Here is an 18,308-nt window from a genome sequence, read left to right as displayed (position 1 = left end):
ACAACATGGTACATCAGCACACAAATGTTAGGGCACCCCTGGTCAAAATTTTATTTATGAATCATTAAGTGAGTAGAAGATGAACTCCAAAAGGCATTAAGTTAAAGATGGAAAAGAAAGATTGTTAAGTGGAAAAAAAGGAAAAGAGCACCATGCAACAGATTCAGTATCCCAAGACACTGGAGTTCTCAGACAACTTTCACCAGGGTCTCAGACCTTAATGAGCTTGTTAGGACTCTGGCTTGTTCACAGTCATCATTAGGAAAGGCCAGGTGATGCAAATTTCAAAGCTTTATAAATACTCCCCCTACTCCTGAAACCTTGTCCCAACAATCAGCAGCCATGGGCTCCTCTAAACAGCTGCCTGGCACTCTGAAAATTAAAATAACTGATGCCCACAAAGCAGGAGAAGACTATAAGGAGATAGCAAATTGTTTTCAGGGAGCTGTTTCCACACTTTGTGATGTCATTAAGAAATGGCAGTTAACAGGAACTGTGGAGGTCAAGCTGAGGTCTGGAAGACCAGGAAAACTTTCTGAGAGAACTGCTCATAGGATTGTTAGAAAGGCACATCAAAACCTCTGTTTGACTGCAAAAGACCTGCAGGAAGATTTATCAGACTCAAATGTGACCTTCATGGACGAGTCATCAGAAGAAAACCTTTCCTGTGTCCTCACCACAAAACTCAACGTCTGCAAAGGCACATCGAAAAAAACCTGATGCTTTTTGGAAACAAGTCCTGTGGACTGATGAAGTTAAAACAGAACATTTTAGACATAATGAGCAAAGATATGTTTAGAGAAAAGAGGGACACCTGTCCAACTGTTGAACACAGGGGTGGATCGATCATGCTCTGGGCTTGTGTTGCAACGCAAACCTTTGCTTCAGGGCCTTTTTTGTTATTTTGAAACAGTAAAAGATTGAAATTAGAAAGTAATCTTGCTTAAAATATTGATGAACTATGTCAACTTTAACGTCATGCCTTTTGGAAATCCGTTCATTTTCCACTTACTTAACTACTTACAGTAAACAAAATTTTGATCAGGGGTGCCCAAACTTTTGCATACAACTGTATCTGCTAAAATAAAGGTAAATTACTTTCAGAAAGAACCACTGTTGGCACAGAGATTAGCCACTGGGACTAAGGACTAATGTTGGACAATCAATCAGCAGTTAATGTGTTTAACTAGCTCACTGCGACGTCCCCTATCTCACAGGAAGTTGCACCCATAATCACTTCTACAGTAGCATCCTCAGGAATAAGGTGGATAAAAGCATCTGTAATTTTCAGAAAGTCATTTCAACAACTTCTCTCTTCTTGTATCACAAGAACACACACACAGAATATAAACTTCAAATGCAGAAATAGCAATTACATTGAATTAAATTGTAAACACCATGAAACTACACAAAACTAACACGCCAGTATTTTAAAATGCTGTCTTAAATTCTTAATTGAGGCACAATGATTGGAGCCTAAAATGAGATGAAAATAAAAGATAGCTTCCAGCAAAGTTTTTTGTCATGGCTGCACAGAAATCCTCTCACTGAGCATTTTGTTTTAATCCCAGGCTGCCTCACCACATTTCAGGGCTGTCAGAAGGAACCTGAGCGTTTCAGTTAATGAGGCATTCATTAAATTAATTACAGAATGAGTCAATGACTGAAGGGCTGAATCCAAATATTTGGACTTGACCTAATGGGCATGTTTTCTGGAAGTCCAATGCTCTGCAGACTTTCTGAGAATCTGTGTTGGGTGCAGTCGTGCTGCAGTACAGGAAGTGATGATGTAATGATAATATATTAACAATAATGACTGTGCTGTGAACACACTGTCACAAACTACACTGTCTTGCCCTATTAGTGTTGATTAAGTAAGATTAATTAAAGAGTAATTGTGGCCAGGTTAATACCCACAGGCCAGGAGGACTGGAGAATGCTACAAACTAAGAAAATAGGGTTACACATACAGTACCAAAGTCAATAACCTCAAAGCAAACGTTCACATTTTAAAACAGTATTCACATGACCATATGTGCATTGAAGGGGCCACTGTAATCATCATTTAGAGATCCCTTGCTAACATGATTACAGTGTAAGAAACAAAAGCCACAATCTTTGTTCTGCCAAAGCTCAAACTGGGCTTCAGCAGCTGGAGTTAGTCACATCAAGTGGGTATCTTCTAAAGCAGGGGTGCTAAACTTGCTTCGCCCGGGGGCCACTTTTGCAAAAATGAAAGGAGGCCAAGGGGCCAGTTAATAAGCAAACATTAATAATATTTATTGTTATATATAATAAATGAAGTTCCTGTTTTCAACCTTTTGACGTTTGCTGTCCTCACTCATCTTTGCCCAGAGGCAAATCCAGTTGCAGCAGCCCCACAGGTCAGGTGTGCACAGGGGGGTGTATAAGATTTGAGGACATTAGGGGCGAACCCAGGACCTGTCGGAGGATCCGGTGTATCTTCCCCTGGCCTTGATAAACAAGCTTTATTTTTAGTTATTTTTTATGCACTCTGGCACCTTATTTACATTCAAAGTACAAAACAAAATCCCAATATGAATGAATTTATTTTGACTGTGATTTAGAACATAGTCAGCAGGCTACCCGGCACCGTAATGCGGGCCAAATTTCGCCCGTGGGTTGCAAGTTGAATATCACTGTTCTAAAGTATTTTCTAACTTTACAGTATTTCTTTAGAAGAAATGTGCCTTGTTTGATTTACCGTTGTCCTCTGCAGCTCAGCAGGGAAATAAGACGGATATTCAACAATTCTTTTTTTTTTCATATGAAGTCTTAAAGTTTGAACAGGCTCAGTGAGACGTTTAGTGTCACAGCGGCAATCGTATAGTAAATAAGCTAACCTTGCTGACGACAGATTGAAAATGTGCAACCACATTTTCTGCCGATACTAGATGTCAAACAAACGCCAGAGATTGTCGTATTACATATCTGTGAGCTGTTAATTCACCACTTCCGAGCAGAGCAGAGAGGATAATGTTATCTCAGAGCCTTACTGTGCAGAGTTACTCCTCCTCTGTGCCGCTGCATCACACTCACAGCTCCCTGTCCCAAAGAGTAGCGTGAAGGTCAAGAGCGCTAACTCCACAGCAAATCTGGTACACTGCAAGGGTCAGCTTTAGTGAGATGTTTGTTGAAGCTTTGGCTCGTTGCATTTTTACACAAAATATGGATTTTTTTCCTCCTTCTTGTTAGAAAGAGATTTCTTCAGGGCCAGTATGGGCAGCAGGAACAATTACAGCAACCAGGGATTCTTCCAGTGTTCATACGGGCACGTGGATATTGTACTCTGAATGTCCTGAGCTGTTCAGAAGAATACTTGGGTTACAGGATCAGGGACTTGAATTCATAACCATGGAAGCTATTGAGGTCTGACACCAGACTGCTGTGATGTGCAGCTCCCTCTGACAGCCCCAACGGAACATGATAAGTGGTGTGATGGTCCTGGATCAGTGCTAAAAAGCATTTAAACCAAATTTTCACCTGCTCCTTATTCACCTCATATATACAGTGGTTCAGTGTTGGTGCCAAACAAGTTTTTTTTTTAATTCATTGTTGCTGTCTTTTACTTGTTTCTCTCTGCCATCCATGGATTCAGCTCTCTCTTTCCTCTCGTTGCCTCTGAAGGGTTTTAAGGACATCAACCTAGAGCGCTTCATGCACGGAGGAGCCAACGTGACGGGCTTCCAGCTGGTCGACTTCAGCAACCCCATGGTCATCAAACTGATGCAGCGCTGGAACAAGCTGGATCAGAGGGAGTACCCGGGCTCGGACGCCCCGCCCAAGGTATGAGATCAGATCAGTGTTGCAGCACAACATTTGTCCTTTTGTGGTTTGGTGCTGCAGCTTTGAGCAGGGACCCTTTGGAAAACTCTTTTGTGGTGGATTCAGAGAGACATTTTGTAAAGGATCAGGTGGGTTTAGTCCCCTCCTGCATCAGTGATTTCAGACGCTAGCTCTAAAATCTCAGATGTGAGCTTGTTTAAGAAACAGCGTGTAAGATTTAGGGGGATTTAGTGGCATCTTACAGTGCAACACATTCTCACTCCGACCTCGTCACATATTGACGTTTTGGTCATGGACTTTCAATGTCCACATACGACGTGCAAGGTACCCTGGGTGTGTTGGTTGTTGACATTCTGTGACGCCGTGTCAGGTTCTCGTCTTTCAAAGTACACTTCCGTTTTCACCCTTTACATACAGTCTCTTTCAAAATAAACACACTATGTTGGTACAACACCGCGAATAGACGTTTGTTGCACGTGGTTGGGTTTACGAAAAAAGAACAGGGTTTGGCTTTAGAATCTTACAGGACTTGAAAAGCTCTATCAGGTGAAAGCTGGTGTTTGTTGAACCCATCCACCACACCTCCTGCCCACCTCATTTGGACTTTCGCTGCCTTAAGTTTTGTCCTTGTCCCGCCCCATTTCCCCATGATGCTCCCGGGCGCCGTTAAACTGTTGTTAACTGTTAAAGGACGCATTTTTCATTGGTTTCTGATGCTGCAACTCACTGCCCAAGCACCAGATTTCAACGACTTCAGACTGAGACCAGGCTCAGTGGTTAGGATTGCAGATTGCAACCAGTTGAAACTGAAAAGAATTCCTTCAAAATTAATTGTTCAGGAGATTTTAACTGGGAGCCAAATTCTCCGCAGAGGTTGCTTCCTCTCCAAAACAACTGGGCCCATTGATTTAAACCAGTAAAAACACTGAATGAAGCAGTTTTGTGTTATAAAATCCGCGTTTTCCCAGCTTTGTCATCCCAGAGGGGCTGCTAGCTACAGTTGCCGTCGTGAAAATGTGAATCTAGAGCCAGTGTTTGGTTTGTCCATTGTGTGCTGCTGTAGAAACATGGCGGTGCAACATGGCGATCCCCATAAATGAGGACCTGCTCAATATGTAGACATCAACGGCCCACTCTAACAAAAACACAACGATTTTTATTTTCAGGTGATTACACAATAGAGAAGACAAACTTATTATACCATATTCCATTTCTGCTAATATACCCCCCAAATCCTACACACTGAACCTTTCAAAATGTTTCAAAATCTCTAATTTGATTTTCAGACTGTTGCGTAATGAGCTGAAACCAACTGCTACCTGGAGGATGGGAAATGTATCTAAAGCTGATGGCATGTGTTTGAGGAACAGTGGGCAGTCATGTAAATTACACGCAATTTGTAGTCAATGGACTAAGACATGCAAAGCCACGGTCCTTTTTAATGACTCCTCAGGGGGGGCTGGAGTTGTTGCAACAGCGAAAAAATAGCAGATGTAGCAAATAAAGATAACACGAGAAAGGACAGTGGCAGATAAGATGAAAAGGGTCTGAAAATATAGCAGCGTGTTTGCAAGGTGTGCAGACAGCAGCAGCAGCACGCTGATACAGAAATACAGAAGAAACTGTCTCTGTGCAAAAACTAACTAAGTATATTCAGATAATATGAGGTTGTATACACAAGTAACAGGCATCATCATCATCAGCAATCTGCTCAGCTTCATCTACCGCCGTCATCTGCAGAGATGTGACAGACTGACCCACTTCTTCTCAGCCACACAGATTGCAAATGGCACTGGGGCAAGAAGGCATCACGCCATGGTGGTCAGCAAACCTCCTTCGCCCCCTCCAGCAAATCTGTGCCCAACAAAGATTTCTATTTAAAAAAAAAAAAAAACAGATGCAGTGGAGTGGAAACGGTGTGAGTCAAGCAGTGTGTAGTATGTGTGCCTGATGGATTGGGGTGGTTCAAATTAAAAGTTTACACCACGGGGCGATATCGCATGACGTTGTGTGTGTGTTTGTGTTATCCATGTGTGTTTGTGTGTGTGTGTGTTTCTTGATAAATTGCTCTCTCTCCTGGAAATCCACTCAGACTAAATTACTCTGCTCCCCATTAAGTTTGTCCACAGCCTGAGTCACAGTCAGCCCTTCTTTTCTTCTAATATATGAACACTGCCGGTGAGTTTAGGCCTTCTTCTGGCATGTTTACTCACTTTGCAAAGACAAATGTAATGCCTGGTGTGTAAAAGTTCCAGGAATCAGCAGGTAGTGGACTAATGAGAGATTCCTGTACTGTACAATAGGAAGCGTTGAAGACGCTCGATCCATTTCCGCATTTAAGTATCCTTAATTAGCAGTTTTTTTTATGTGTTTAATGATTTAAGTGGGGCTTATATCACATACCAGAATTATGTGGGGCAAATATAAAACAAGGGGTCCTCCACCAGAAAATTTTGAGCATCGTAGGAACAGTGTGTAAGATTCAGGGGGATTTAGTGGCATCTAGTGGTGAGGATTGCACATTGCAACCAGCTGAAACTTCTCCCAGTTTGAATTCGTACATTGTTAATCGTTCAGGAGGTTTTTACCAGCAGCTGAATTATCCACAGAGGTCTGTTCCTCTCCAAAACAAACAGCCAGGGGTCCCATTTATAAACATTGCGTATGCACAGAACGAGTCTAGAAAGAGGTGTGCGCCACTTCCCTCGCTAAAGTTGTGATCTGTAAAAACAGACTTGATGGGAAAATCTTTGACACATGTTTACGAACATTTTGGAAACAGGAAATTGGCGACGCAGATGGTGAGGCGGAGGCCTGATGGTAGAAATTGTTGAATATTTTTGGCGCTTTTGTTTGTACATACATTTTTACTATGGATCCTATGCACTGTTTTATAAATGAGACCCCTGGTGATTTAAATCACTAAATACACTGAATAAAGCAGTTTCACATTACAAATCAGCATTACAACATGTTACAACACGCTGTTCGGCATGTTGGGGACGGGCCGGTAGCTCAGCACCTGCAAATGTGTGCTCACTTTTTTCTCTGATAACTAATAATCCAGACATTCGGGAGGTTTTTGCTGTTAGCTAAATTATCCGCAGAGGTCTCTTCCAGGGGCCTCATTGATAACCATTATGTGCACGTAAAACGAGGCCTAAAAGAGGCATGCGCCACTTCCGGTGCAGATGTTGCGATTTATAAAAACAATCTTGACGGGAGAGTGTGTGCACTGGTGCAGAAACTCTGACCTATATGTACGAACATTTTGGAGACAGGGGACAGTGGCGATGCGGATGGTGAGGTGGTGAACTGAAGCCAGATTGTAGAAATTAGGTGTGAAAGGAGTCGTTATATGTAGAATTTATAATCTTTCGCCTCATATCATACCTGACTTTTATCCCCCCTTTTTTAAAAAAGATTATTTTTTTAGGTTTTTTGGCCTTAAATGACAGGACAGTTTTGAAGCGTGAAAGGGGAAGGGGGAGACAACATGCAGCAAAGGGCCACAGGCTGGGACTGAACCTGCGGCTGCTGTGGCAAGGGCACATGGTGGTGATGTGAAAACAAAAGTAATGTTGTGACGAGTTGTTTGTTTTTAGGGTTACTGTAATATTATTACTGAAATATTATTAGTAATTAGTCACACTACTAGTTACTGGAAAAAGTAATGTTAATACTGTAATGTGTTACTGCCCAGCACTGATCCCAGGGTGAGGAATACCACTGACTGTCATGCTGTAAACCTACCGTGGTGAGACTGGTAATCACAAAGAACCACTGAACAGGAGGCTCATCAACATTCGTGAGGCGCTTTACACCGACCTTTTATGGCTGAATGTGGGTGTGTGGAGGGCCGGATATGAGGCTGATCCACGCTCGGATAATTCCTAGTTGATTTGGTGATTTATGAAAGGAAATTGCGTAGTGTTAGACATACACAGGGTTTTATAAATCAGAATATTTTTTGGTGCACAACATTGTGTCTGCACACACACTTTTAGTATGCATCCTACGTACTGGTTTATTAATAAGACCCCTGGTGGTTAAAACCAGTAAAAACAATAAATAAAGCAGTTTCATGTTTGGGTTAAAAATCATTGAGGGGCTGCTAAATACGATGGCTGACACGAAATTGTGAATAACCATGTCTAGAGCCAATGTTTGGTTTGTCTCTTCTGGGCTACTGTAGAAACATGGCAGTGCAACATGGCGGACTCTCCCTACACACACACACACACACACACACACACAAACACATATATAAATATAAATATATATATATATATATATATATATATATATATATATATATATATATATGCATATATATGTATATTTATGTACATATAAATGGCTCATTCTAAGGTAACAAATACACAGTGATTCATATTTTCAGGTGATGAAACACGAAAGAAAACACACTTATTATATTATCTGCTATCTCTGCCAATATACCCACTCAAATCCTCCACATTGGATCTATAATTACTTCAATTTCCTGCAGTCTGGAGAGTTTTTAATGCACCAATTTTTGTGTTTTCTGCATCAATTCATTTTGTAAATGTCTTAAAAATTTGTCAAATAAAAGTCTTCTGCTACTGCCATGTTTTTACTGGGGGGGACAAATGCACTTGTTCTAAAGACTGAGCAGGACGTGTCCCCCTGTGAACCCCCGAAATCTGCACTGATGTGACTGACCATGGAATTAATCCGTCCCCCTGTCCAGGTCCCCGTCCCTAATTGCAGTGAAGATGCTCCTGACTGTTAGTGAGTTTAACCCACACCTCGACTGTTTGCGTGTGTTTCTGTGGGCAGCTTGTCAAAGAGTAACGGGGGATAGAGTGCAGCAGTCTCCACAGAATGTCACAGTGAGCAGTGGGCTAATGAATAGGATTCACCCCCGGCCGGAGGCGAAGTTAATGAACTCCTGCTAGCTGGGATAATTAATGCCAGACTGCTACCCGGCTGGACAAAACACTCGCCTTTTCCCTTTCTTTCCCCCCAGCTCACACTCCTCCATCTTCCTGCCTTTTTCGTCATTCACTCAATTAGTTTTGTGCCATGCCGGAGGTGAGTTTTAGGGAAATGTACGACTCATGACGGAGACAGTGATTCTTGCAGACGCAAATAATCAGAGGCAACACAGAATCCTCAGGTCAAAGATAGATTAGGGGAAATTGGGAGGCATACACCATGGGGGATATGCTCTCTCTCTTCGCTCTCTCTCCTCCTTTCCATTTCCAGAAAATAATGAGCAGAGTAAAACTGCTGCTTCTCTGCAACAGCCAGGCTGTTAGGACGTACTGCTTGGCCCTGCAGAAACTCAGCATGCTCTCAGAGGCAGCCTTATGCAGAGTGTGTTAAAGGAGATCTAACCAGCAAATGTTGCAGAACATTTTGCCTGTCCAGCTAAATCAGCATTTAATTGGCCTCATACCTTTTGTTAGTGTGTGTCCCCCAGCGCTGTGTACACCCAAAACAGACAGAGCAGCAGGTCGGCCTCCAGGTTACAGAGACTGTAATTTACAAATCACACGCTGCCTCCGTACTGTGTTTTTATTTCATTTTAATAAATCTAATAGGCCAGAGTTGAACTGTAATCCCTACTGCAGTGTTTTTATGTGATGTGAGGTTGTTTTTCTTGCTACAGAAACCTGCACAATAACCTGATGGCGCCAACAGTAACGTCCGTATCTTTTGTCTCCCAGTACACCTCAGCGCTGACATACGACGGGGTGATGGTGATGGCAGAGGCCTTCAGGAACCTGCGCAGGCAGAAGGTGGACATTTCCAGACGGGGGAACGCTGGTGACTGTCTCGCCAACCCCGCCGCCCCGTGGAACCAAGGCATTGACATGGAGCGTACTCTCAAACAGGTGAGAGAGGAACAGAGGAGGAAGTAAAGGAGAAATGCAGGGTGAAGGCTAGCCTGCTGCAGACTGCTTACAGATAAAACATCACACACTGATTTTCTGATTTGAGGAGACTCAACTTTCTTCTTTCTTTTTCCACTAAACTTTTTTGCCACAACTCCAGCGTACCAAAACAAAATTGAGGTGAACAATCAAGAAACAGTTACAGCTCAGAACAAAATAGAACAGGCTGCAGTGAGAGTCTCTCTCCTCGGGATATTAAAAAATTGCAGTTTTGTGCATTTAGTCCTTCTCAGGCAAGCTCAGGGCTTTAGTGTTGCCCATGTAACGGCACTCCGCAATGCTGCAGTGAGTGTTCACAGCTCCACCTTTTAGTACCAGATCTGTGTGCTAGGTATCCCAACGGAGGGGGGACCAAAAATGGGGACGGTACGGAACGGTTCCATTGGTACCATCCACAACTTTTCACAGTGGAATCGGGGGGGAAAAAAAGGTCAACTGAACTGAACCGTACCTGACTGCTCGGTGGAAACTGGGCTTAAGAATATTTTCTTTTTTTTTCTTTTTTTTAAGATTTTTTTTGGTCATTTCTAAGCCTTTAATTGATAGGACAGACGAGCATGAAGGGAGGAGAGAGAGAGAGGGAGTGACACGCAGCAAAGGGCCACAGGCCGGAGCCGAACCCGGGCCACTGCAGCAACAGCCCTGCACATGGGGCGCCCGCTCCACCACCAGGCCACCGACGCCCCTGAAGAATATTTTCTATCTAACTTTAGATATCAAATGGTCCATCTTGTTTTACTTTATTCACACAGAAAAATATTGGTTCCTCACATTAAAGCAGTGGTTCTGTGTTGGTGATAGCTGTGGCCAGAGGCATTACTTTTGGGGTTGTCCTTCCCATTTTTGTCAACGTGAAAGCTCACAACTTGAGAGATTTTTTTTTTATATTTGGCACAACTGTCCACTTGAGCTCAAGGATGAACTAATTCAAATTAGGTCCCAGTGACCTCGTCTCTTTCATTCTCGTGAATGCAGTACCTCAAGAATGCCTTAATTTGGCACAAACATCCACTTGGACTTAACGACGAACTGATTCGAAATTGTTGATCCAAAGTCAAAGGTCAAGGTTACTGTGACCTCACAAAACATGCCTCTTGCCATTGTATGGAAATTTTGTCATAATTTGTGTATGAATTCTGGAGTTTTGGTCAAGATTTCATACACTATGACAAAATTAAAAAAAAAAAAATGTCTAATGGGGTAAAATTATGAAGTGATGTTATTTTATAGTGGCAACTTCACTGTGACATCACATTCTGGCCATCACTCAACGTCATATCCCAGGAACAGAATGGGAGACATTTGGTCAGATACTGAATTGGTGACACTAATCCTGGGTGTCCACCTTGAAACTGTGCTGGTTGTATCAATCTTCTGTGCTGCAGGGGGGAGATGTGTTTGAAGCATCCACATTTTCACAGACATGAATGTCAACTATAAGTGCAACTTGACTGGTTTGTGGAGGCGTACAACCACGAGGCTCTAATTCTAGTTTTCCCTCATATGTATAGAAATATTCCAGGTTCGAAAAGGTAACATTGTGTTTCTCAGTAATGACTTAGAGCAGGATCCTGAATCTTTTTAAGCCAACATTTTGTAAGAAATTAATAAATTCAATTTATGTTTAAGTAAAAATTATCATTTAGAAGCATATTTACTCATCCATGGTATTATCTAGCATTATTTAATGGCCCCCAGGCTCAAAAACGTTAACACAATATGGCTCTATACAGCACTATTTGAGAAAGGCACTGTATAGCATCTTTAAAAAATGGGTGTCATATCAGACCAAGACAGGTTCCCCATGATTATGATCCACAGAACTGCCTTTTGGTAATGTATAGTACCATTTTTGTTTATAGTGCGCTTGTATTGATTTGCTTTTGTCACTGTAAAACACTTAGTAAAAAGCTGGTTTATTAAACTCCTTTGTTAAAATTGGATCCTGATCTGCTGCAGGTTTCCTTTAAATTAATTCTGTCCGCTGCTGTTTGATCACTGTGTGTTTGTATTTCTCTGCTCTCCTCTGTGTGCAGGTCCGGCTGCAGGGATTAACAGGTAATGTCCAGTTTGACCACTATGGCCGCAGGGTCAACTACACTATGGACGTGTTTGAACTGAAGAATAATGGACCCAGACGGGTAAAACATCACACCACACTGCCTACATTTGTTCAGTCAGTATATGTGAGCATGCACAATCTATCCTCTGCTGTCATGTGAAGTATCAGGGGGCTGCGACGACACTGTATGTAGTGTGGCATTTCCTATTATCATAAGTAGGTTGTGGAGAAAAAAAACTTCAGCCTCTGCCACCATCTCGGCTTGTGATGTGAGAGGATGGATGTGTGTTGACGAAATTCTGGGGAAAATGGGAAAAAGAGAGAGAGAGAGAGCACTTGTGAGAGTGATGGCGAGAGGATGAAATGAAATAGAGAGCAATCAAGGTAGAGGGGAGGAGGGGGAGGGGGTGAGGAAGCTGAGACGAGTTCCCATCAATCAAAAGCTGCTTTGGCCTGTCTTCCTGTGAACAGCAAGGGTCCTGTCAGGACATGGTGTTGAGTGTGTGCCTGTGTGTGTGTGTGTGTGTGTGTGTGTGTGTGTGTGTGTGTGTGTGTGTGTGTGTGTCACAGCCTCTCTCCTGCATTTTCCATGTTTCTCAATCATCCCAGTGCCCCAGCACGCAGGAGGTATCAGCCAATCACAGCTCCTCATTTCCTCTGGCTGCCCACCAGCGGCGGCCAACCAGAGGCCAGCTGGCTCGCTCAGCGTCTCCGCTCTCATTGACTTATAGCTGCTTATGGCTGCTGTCAAAGCTCTGTGTCTATTGTAGGATCGATATATCAGTTTGACACCATCTTGGTTTGCAGATGTTGGCTGTTTATTAAAAATCACACAGTGCCACGCGGCTCCTCTCGTCAGACAGAGGACGCTAATATTGTGACCGCAACATATCATGTCTGTCAGTTCCACTCGGTCAGTTTGACCCTGAAGGACTTCTGGAAGATGACAGTAATGTCAGCTGAACATGAAATAGCTTCTGACAAAAAGAAGGAGCACAGCATTGAGCTTGAAATTGGAATCTTGCATGAGGGCGTTTCAGCTGAGGCGGGGCAATGAGTCAGTGTTTCCATCCATGTGTTGTCTTTAAAAGGAGTCACAGCATGATGGATTAATGTTCAGAAATTAAATTAAAACTTAGACTGACCACTTTACTACCCTGGAGTATTTAATTATACTCCTTCGCCAAATATTACGACCCTTTTTTTTCTTCTACAACCGTGTTCTGAAAATATTATTTGTTCTTCAGTTATAACGGCTTTTTCACATCAAACTTACAACTTTATTCTTCCATCTTTTATTCTACTAGTAATCAATCATATTCTTATGCCCTAATCGACCACCCGCACACGCCCACACATGACTTTAAGCTAATGCAAATATAGAGGAAGTACAGTTCTTTCAGTTAAAGTAGTAATAAGTTTGTGTGGTCATCTGTTGACAAAGTGCAGCATGACGTATCCGGTGTGTGCAAGGGGCGGCACGTGACATGCGCCACATGACGCAATTCACCGCAGCGGCGCCGGCGTGTTTTCATCTTTACTTCTAGGTAACTGCCAGGAGTTCTTTTTTAAATCTGATCAAAAAGTTATATAGACGTTTAAGTATGATTCATATTTTAACTGAAAGTATAATTTAGAAGCTTCTCAGTATCACACAGATACAAGACATTCCCCATCATTGGACCATTTCAATGATAATTCAATTCAAGCTTTACATTTTGGTCATGACAAATGTCCACTTTTAGGTCAAAAAGTCAAATATGCAGTGACCCATACATTTCCAATAGACCGCATGTCCAGAGCACTTTGCAAATTTGGAAAACACAAGCGCATTCACAGAAGACACAAATGCAAAACTCATAAATTGAAAACAACACGACTGTTTAATTCCTGTTGAGTGATACTTGTTAGTAGAAAAGATTTCCACACACTTACATCTAGGGAGCATTTCACTTTATTGTTGAGCTTTCAGTCAATTTGACCGTCATCAGAGCGTACAAGGTAACTAATCTCAATCTAATCATTTGCAACACACCTGTGCACAAACTCCTCCTGAGTTGTCGTTTTTTTTAAGTACTGAATTACAGTTTCATCACATAGTGAATGGGGCTTTGAGAGGGATCAGGCTAAAGCCATCATTAATCAGAGATCCCCAAATCTATAGCAAACACATCTCAAAACAAAAGTGTTATGAAAGGGTATCAGGTGAGAAAAATGGAAAAACATTTTGGATTACAGCTTAACTATCATATCAAAATCCTCATAAAGGCCTGTAGGCTGAAGTGCAACCACAGTGTCAATCCAAAAAAGCTCTCTTTGGCATATCTTTCTTTCCGTATCTCGAGTGTGTTGAGCAACACTTCAGCCTTAATATATCTATGTCTCCATGTCACAGGTACAGCATAGGTGATATAATGCTAACATCACTGCATAGCTAGCTTCATAATACCCTAAGGTTAGATGGTGGAGTACATGAGTATGAAACTATGAAGATTCTAGACTTTATTGTTTATTTGTGACAGTAACATAGCAATAATTCAAGCTGGGACATTTGGAGGGAGCTCGGAATAGAGCCGCTGCTCCCTCATGTTGAAAAGGGTCAGTTGAGGTGGTTCAGCATCTGATCAGGATCCTCCTGGATGCCTCCTGTTAGAGGTGTTGTGGGCACGTCCCACTGGTAGGAGGCCCCGAGGCAGACCCAGAACAAGCTGGAGGGATTATATATCTCGTCTGGCATGGGGACGCTTCAGGATCCCCAAGGAGGAGCTGGAAAATGTTGCTAAGGAGAGGGACATCTGGGGTGCTTTGCTCATCCTCGAGTAAGCGGGTGACAATGGATGGATGGACATAGCGATAATAATCATAATTACCAAGCCAACAACTTTTAACTTACTTTTCAAACAGACACGTTTTAATGTCGATGCTCACTTCCATTATGGCTTTTGCATTTGTGTTTTTCAAATTTGCAAAGTGCTTTGGATATGCAATTTGTTCAAAACATCTCGGCATCATACAGACACACAGGAACACTGAGACTTTCCTTTATGTTGTTTTGGAAAGTTACATCAAATTCTGTCGAGCAAAGAGCTCCACTGTGCTGCTCAGACACAAAGGGCTCCTCTAAAATTGCAAAGCAAGTTGTACACACTGCATTTTAGAGTACATTAGTGCATACACATGTACACATTCACCAATACACAATCTCATACTTAGTTTTCTCTGCAGATCGGTTATTGGAATGACGCAGACAAACTGGTGCTGATCCAGGACTCTCCGCTGCTTCCAAATGACACTTCTGGCATGGAGAACCGCACGGTTGTCGTCACTACCATCATGGTAAGAGACCGGCATGTTGTCCCCAACACACACACACAGACAGACACACACTCACGCATGCAGTCATATTCTTTAGACTTTATTATCTAGTGCTGCTGCAGACCACATTCAACATGATACTGGAGGGATATGCAGAGTGGCTACACATCCTCCCTTCGTCACAACAACTGGACCTTAAAGTTCGGCAGTCAGCTGCACTGATATCCTTCACCTCCTTCTCCTTGTAAAGTGCCTCAGCTTTTAATGAGGTGCTTTACAAGTATGACTACAGCACTCTCTGTATTTGCACTTTAACAGTCTTAGACATCAAGCACCTTTGCATTCCTGGCTCATTCCTCGTGTTTGATGCTGTATTATATCAGTGATGCAGACGTAGTGTAATTGCAGAATCTACAGTAGAGTTTGACTTTTCTTTAGTTGTGTAAAATATCATCACTTGTTAAGTTTTGTTGCCAAACTTTAGCGCAAAGAGTCAGAGCTTCTCTGCCACTCGATGTCGTCACATGGAGAAATCCGTCATGAAAAGGGTAGAGATACCAATCATCCACGTATCGTGGCCTAAATAAGAGCACCAACAACATTTACGGTGTGGACATAATGTCTATGTATGCAGCCACATAGCCTACATTTCATTATATGTAACTTCTTGAACGTCAAATATCGTAGGATCTTTAGTAAAAGTATCCAGTGGTGGAGTGAGGAAGTTTACACGGATGCATATTCCTTTGCAGAGCTCAGATTTCATCGCTTCACCTGCCTTGAAGGCACTTATATTGTGTGTGCTGTGACCGACCAGAGTTTAGGGAACACACATGCTTTGTTAGAACATTACCAGTAAAGAGACACTTAACGAAAGGGACTTTCTTTTTTACTACTCCAACAGAGACTTCAATAAACCATCATACAACTCCAGAATCAACCACCGTCACTTACATTCTCCTTTATTGCGCCAATAAACATCTCAAAAAGCAGTCAGACAGCTGCCGCTACTGACGGTTTTGTTCTCATTGCACAGATAAAAGAGTTCATAAAAGAGTTCCATGCAGCCACCATATCAATCAGAGCATTTTACACATGATAGAAATGAATGGCCTTTGCATGGCATGTCAATCTCTGGCTGTAGCAGTAACTCTGACATGGCTGACTACAGCAAAGCAGCCTGATTTTGAGCGTACATGTAGCAGCTGAGTGGAGGAAGGGGAGGAGGTGGGAATGAGAGAGAGTCACAGCTCAGCACAATCCCTCCCTCTTTTCAGCCCCTGATGAGGAACCCCATATTAAGAAACTGAGCCCCAGTTGGACGCAAGCAGGATATGAAAGCTCTTAATGGCAGAGTGATGGACACAACAACCCCAGCCAAAATGAAGCCCTAAAGACACTGGGCGAGAGGAGGGACACGGCAACTATGTTAATGGACACCCTGTTCAGAAAAAGTGAACAAGAAATGGAGCCACTCAGAGCCGTAATGGAGCCCCTCGAGAGGAAAATGAAATGCAAATGGAGGGAAAAAGACACTGTCTTTTTTAAGGACGGTGCTCGTGGATGGACACCCATTGAGGCTAAAATGGGTCCCTAACAGCACAGTGTCTGTTCACTAGCATAAACAAGCTCCCACTACACATGTTTGTGTGTGTTAGAGTCATACATTGTCATGCCTGATGTGTGTGTGTGTGTGTGTGTGTGTGTGTGTGTGTGTGTGTGTGTGTGTGTGTGTGTGTGGCCAATCACAGCTTGAATCCCATCCTGATTTGAATTTATAATTTTTCTTGCAAAGGACCCTGAACGATAACGTGAGGCGGTACCAGGATGTGAATATGCATTTTGTCTCACAGAGTTCCTGTTTGCACTAAATCTGTCACTTTCTCCGACTACCTGCTCCAGCGTACAGAACATTACACACTCAGACGGCTTCCTGTAAGCTTTAAAACAGCTTAGAAAGACTAATGCTCTCATTATCATCCCAGTTCATATCCATCACGCTTTTATGCAGCATGATATTATAGTTACATTATGACGGCTGCCTTTCACTCCCGCTTTAATGTTCGTGAGAGTAATGTTTGTTTAAACTTAATGAAGTGTCCCACAGTTATATTGCATCGAGGCTGCCACCGTGTCTGAGGAACTTGTAAGGAGCAGTTATAAATGAGCACTTCAGCACGTTGGGAAATGCTCTTGTTTGTCATTAAACATTTAGGCTAGTTGCGCTCTGCTATCAGTGTTTGATTAATCGGGCCAATCATCAGACCTGTCTTGGTACCGTACGTTCTCTGTGTTGTAGTCAAGACCTACTTAAAGGGATAGTTCAGGATTTTTAAAGTGGGGCTGTATGAGGTATTTATCTATAGTCAGTGTGTTACCTTCAGTGGATGACGTTCAGCACACCCCGAGTTTGGAATAGCAGGCAGGAGTCCCACCAGGGAAGCTCAGCATTACACTGCTGTGGACGGGGTTGATATCAAAATGTATTTTAGCCATCTTACAAAAGGCCCACCTAAAAATATCAGTCTAAGTGGACGCTATATTGAGGACCTTTGTAACGCTTTATCTCACGGTCAGACAGCCCTTTTCTTTGGCTTTTCTCAACTGTAAATCATCCACACACTGTATTTCTCCTCAGCTCAGCTGTTTGGGTCAGAAAGGGCTGTTGAGAGATCAGACGTAAAAGAAACTTTACTTTAGTAAATACTAGTATTTCAAAATGGTGTGTAAAGATAAAGATGGCGCGCCCATGTTGCCTGCGGCTGCTCTGACTGGTGATAGCATCGGTCTAAGTCTTGTGTTTTTCAAGCCCGGTCTCACTCCGAAGTGATCAAAATATGGTGCTTGGGCAGGGACTTGCGCCATCAGAAACCAACAAACAAGGGCTTCCTTTAAATTCGGCATGATACATGGCCGGTTGCTGTTATAGTTTAACAGCACCCGGCAGCATCAGGGGGAAACGCGGGCAACAATCACCGACTTTCACCTGAGAAAGCGGTGTTTGTGTCCTATAAGAGTCTAAAGCCAAACCCTGTTCTTTTTCCCTGAACCTAACCACGTGCTTTTGTTGTTGAAGGAAAAGCACTTGCGGTATTGTGCCAACGTAGTGCATTTATTTTGAAAACAGACTGTATGTAAACGGTAAATTTCCTGTGAAAAGAGAAGTGTATCTTGAAAGAAGA

The 18,308-nt window shown here is 42.6% G+C and overlaps 1 protein-coding gene across 5 annotated transcripts in view; it reads left to right on the top strand.

Moving 5' to 3' along the window:
- gria4b (glutamate receptor, ionotropic, AMPA 4b) overlaps positions 1-18,308 on the top strand; it is a 198,330-nt gene that overhangs the window by 130,618 nt on the left and 49,404 nt on the right. For 4 of the 5 annotated variants that reach the window (XR_007450696.1, XM_049593051.1, XM_049593050.1 and 1 more), the window contains exons 6-9: positions 3,649-3,807; positions 9,522-9,689; positions 11,786-11,890; positions 15,037-15,147. Coding sequence is in view for 4 of the 5 variants with exons in the window: in XM_049593051.1 (XP_049449008.1) it covers positions 3,649-3,807; positions 9,522-9,689; positions 11,786-11,890; positions 15,037-15,147 (543 nt within the window). In the remaining variant the exon portion in view is untranslated. Of the gene's footprint in view, positions 1-3,648; positions 3,808-9,521; positions 9,690-11,785; positions 11,891-15,036; positions 15,148-16,403; positions 16,634-18,308 lie in introns of those variants that run through there. The other variant, XM_049593053.1, reaches the window with a different exon arrangement.

The sequence above is a fragment of the Epinephelus fuscoguttatus genome, linkage group LG12, assembly GCF_011397635.1.
Source record: "Epinephelus fuscoguttatus linkage group LG12, E.fuscoguttatus.final_Chr_v1".
Lineage (NCBI taxonomy): Eukaryota > Metazoa > Chordata > Actinopteri > Perciformes > Serranidae > Epinephelus > Epinephelus fuscoguttatus.
Note: the sequence above shows the minus strand (reverse complement) of the source record. Positions and strands in the feature narration are given on the sequence as shown.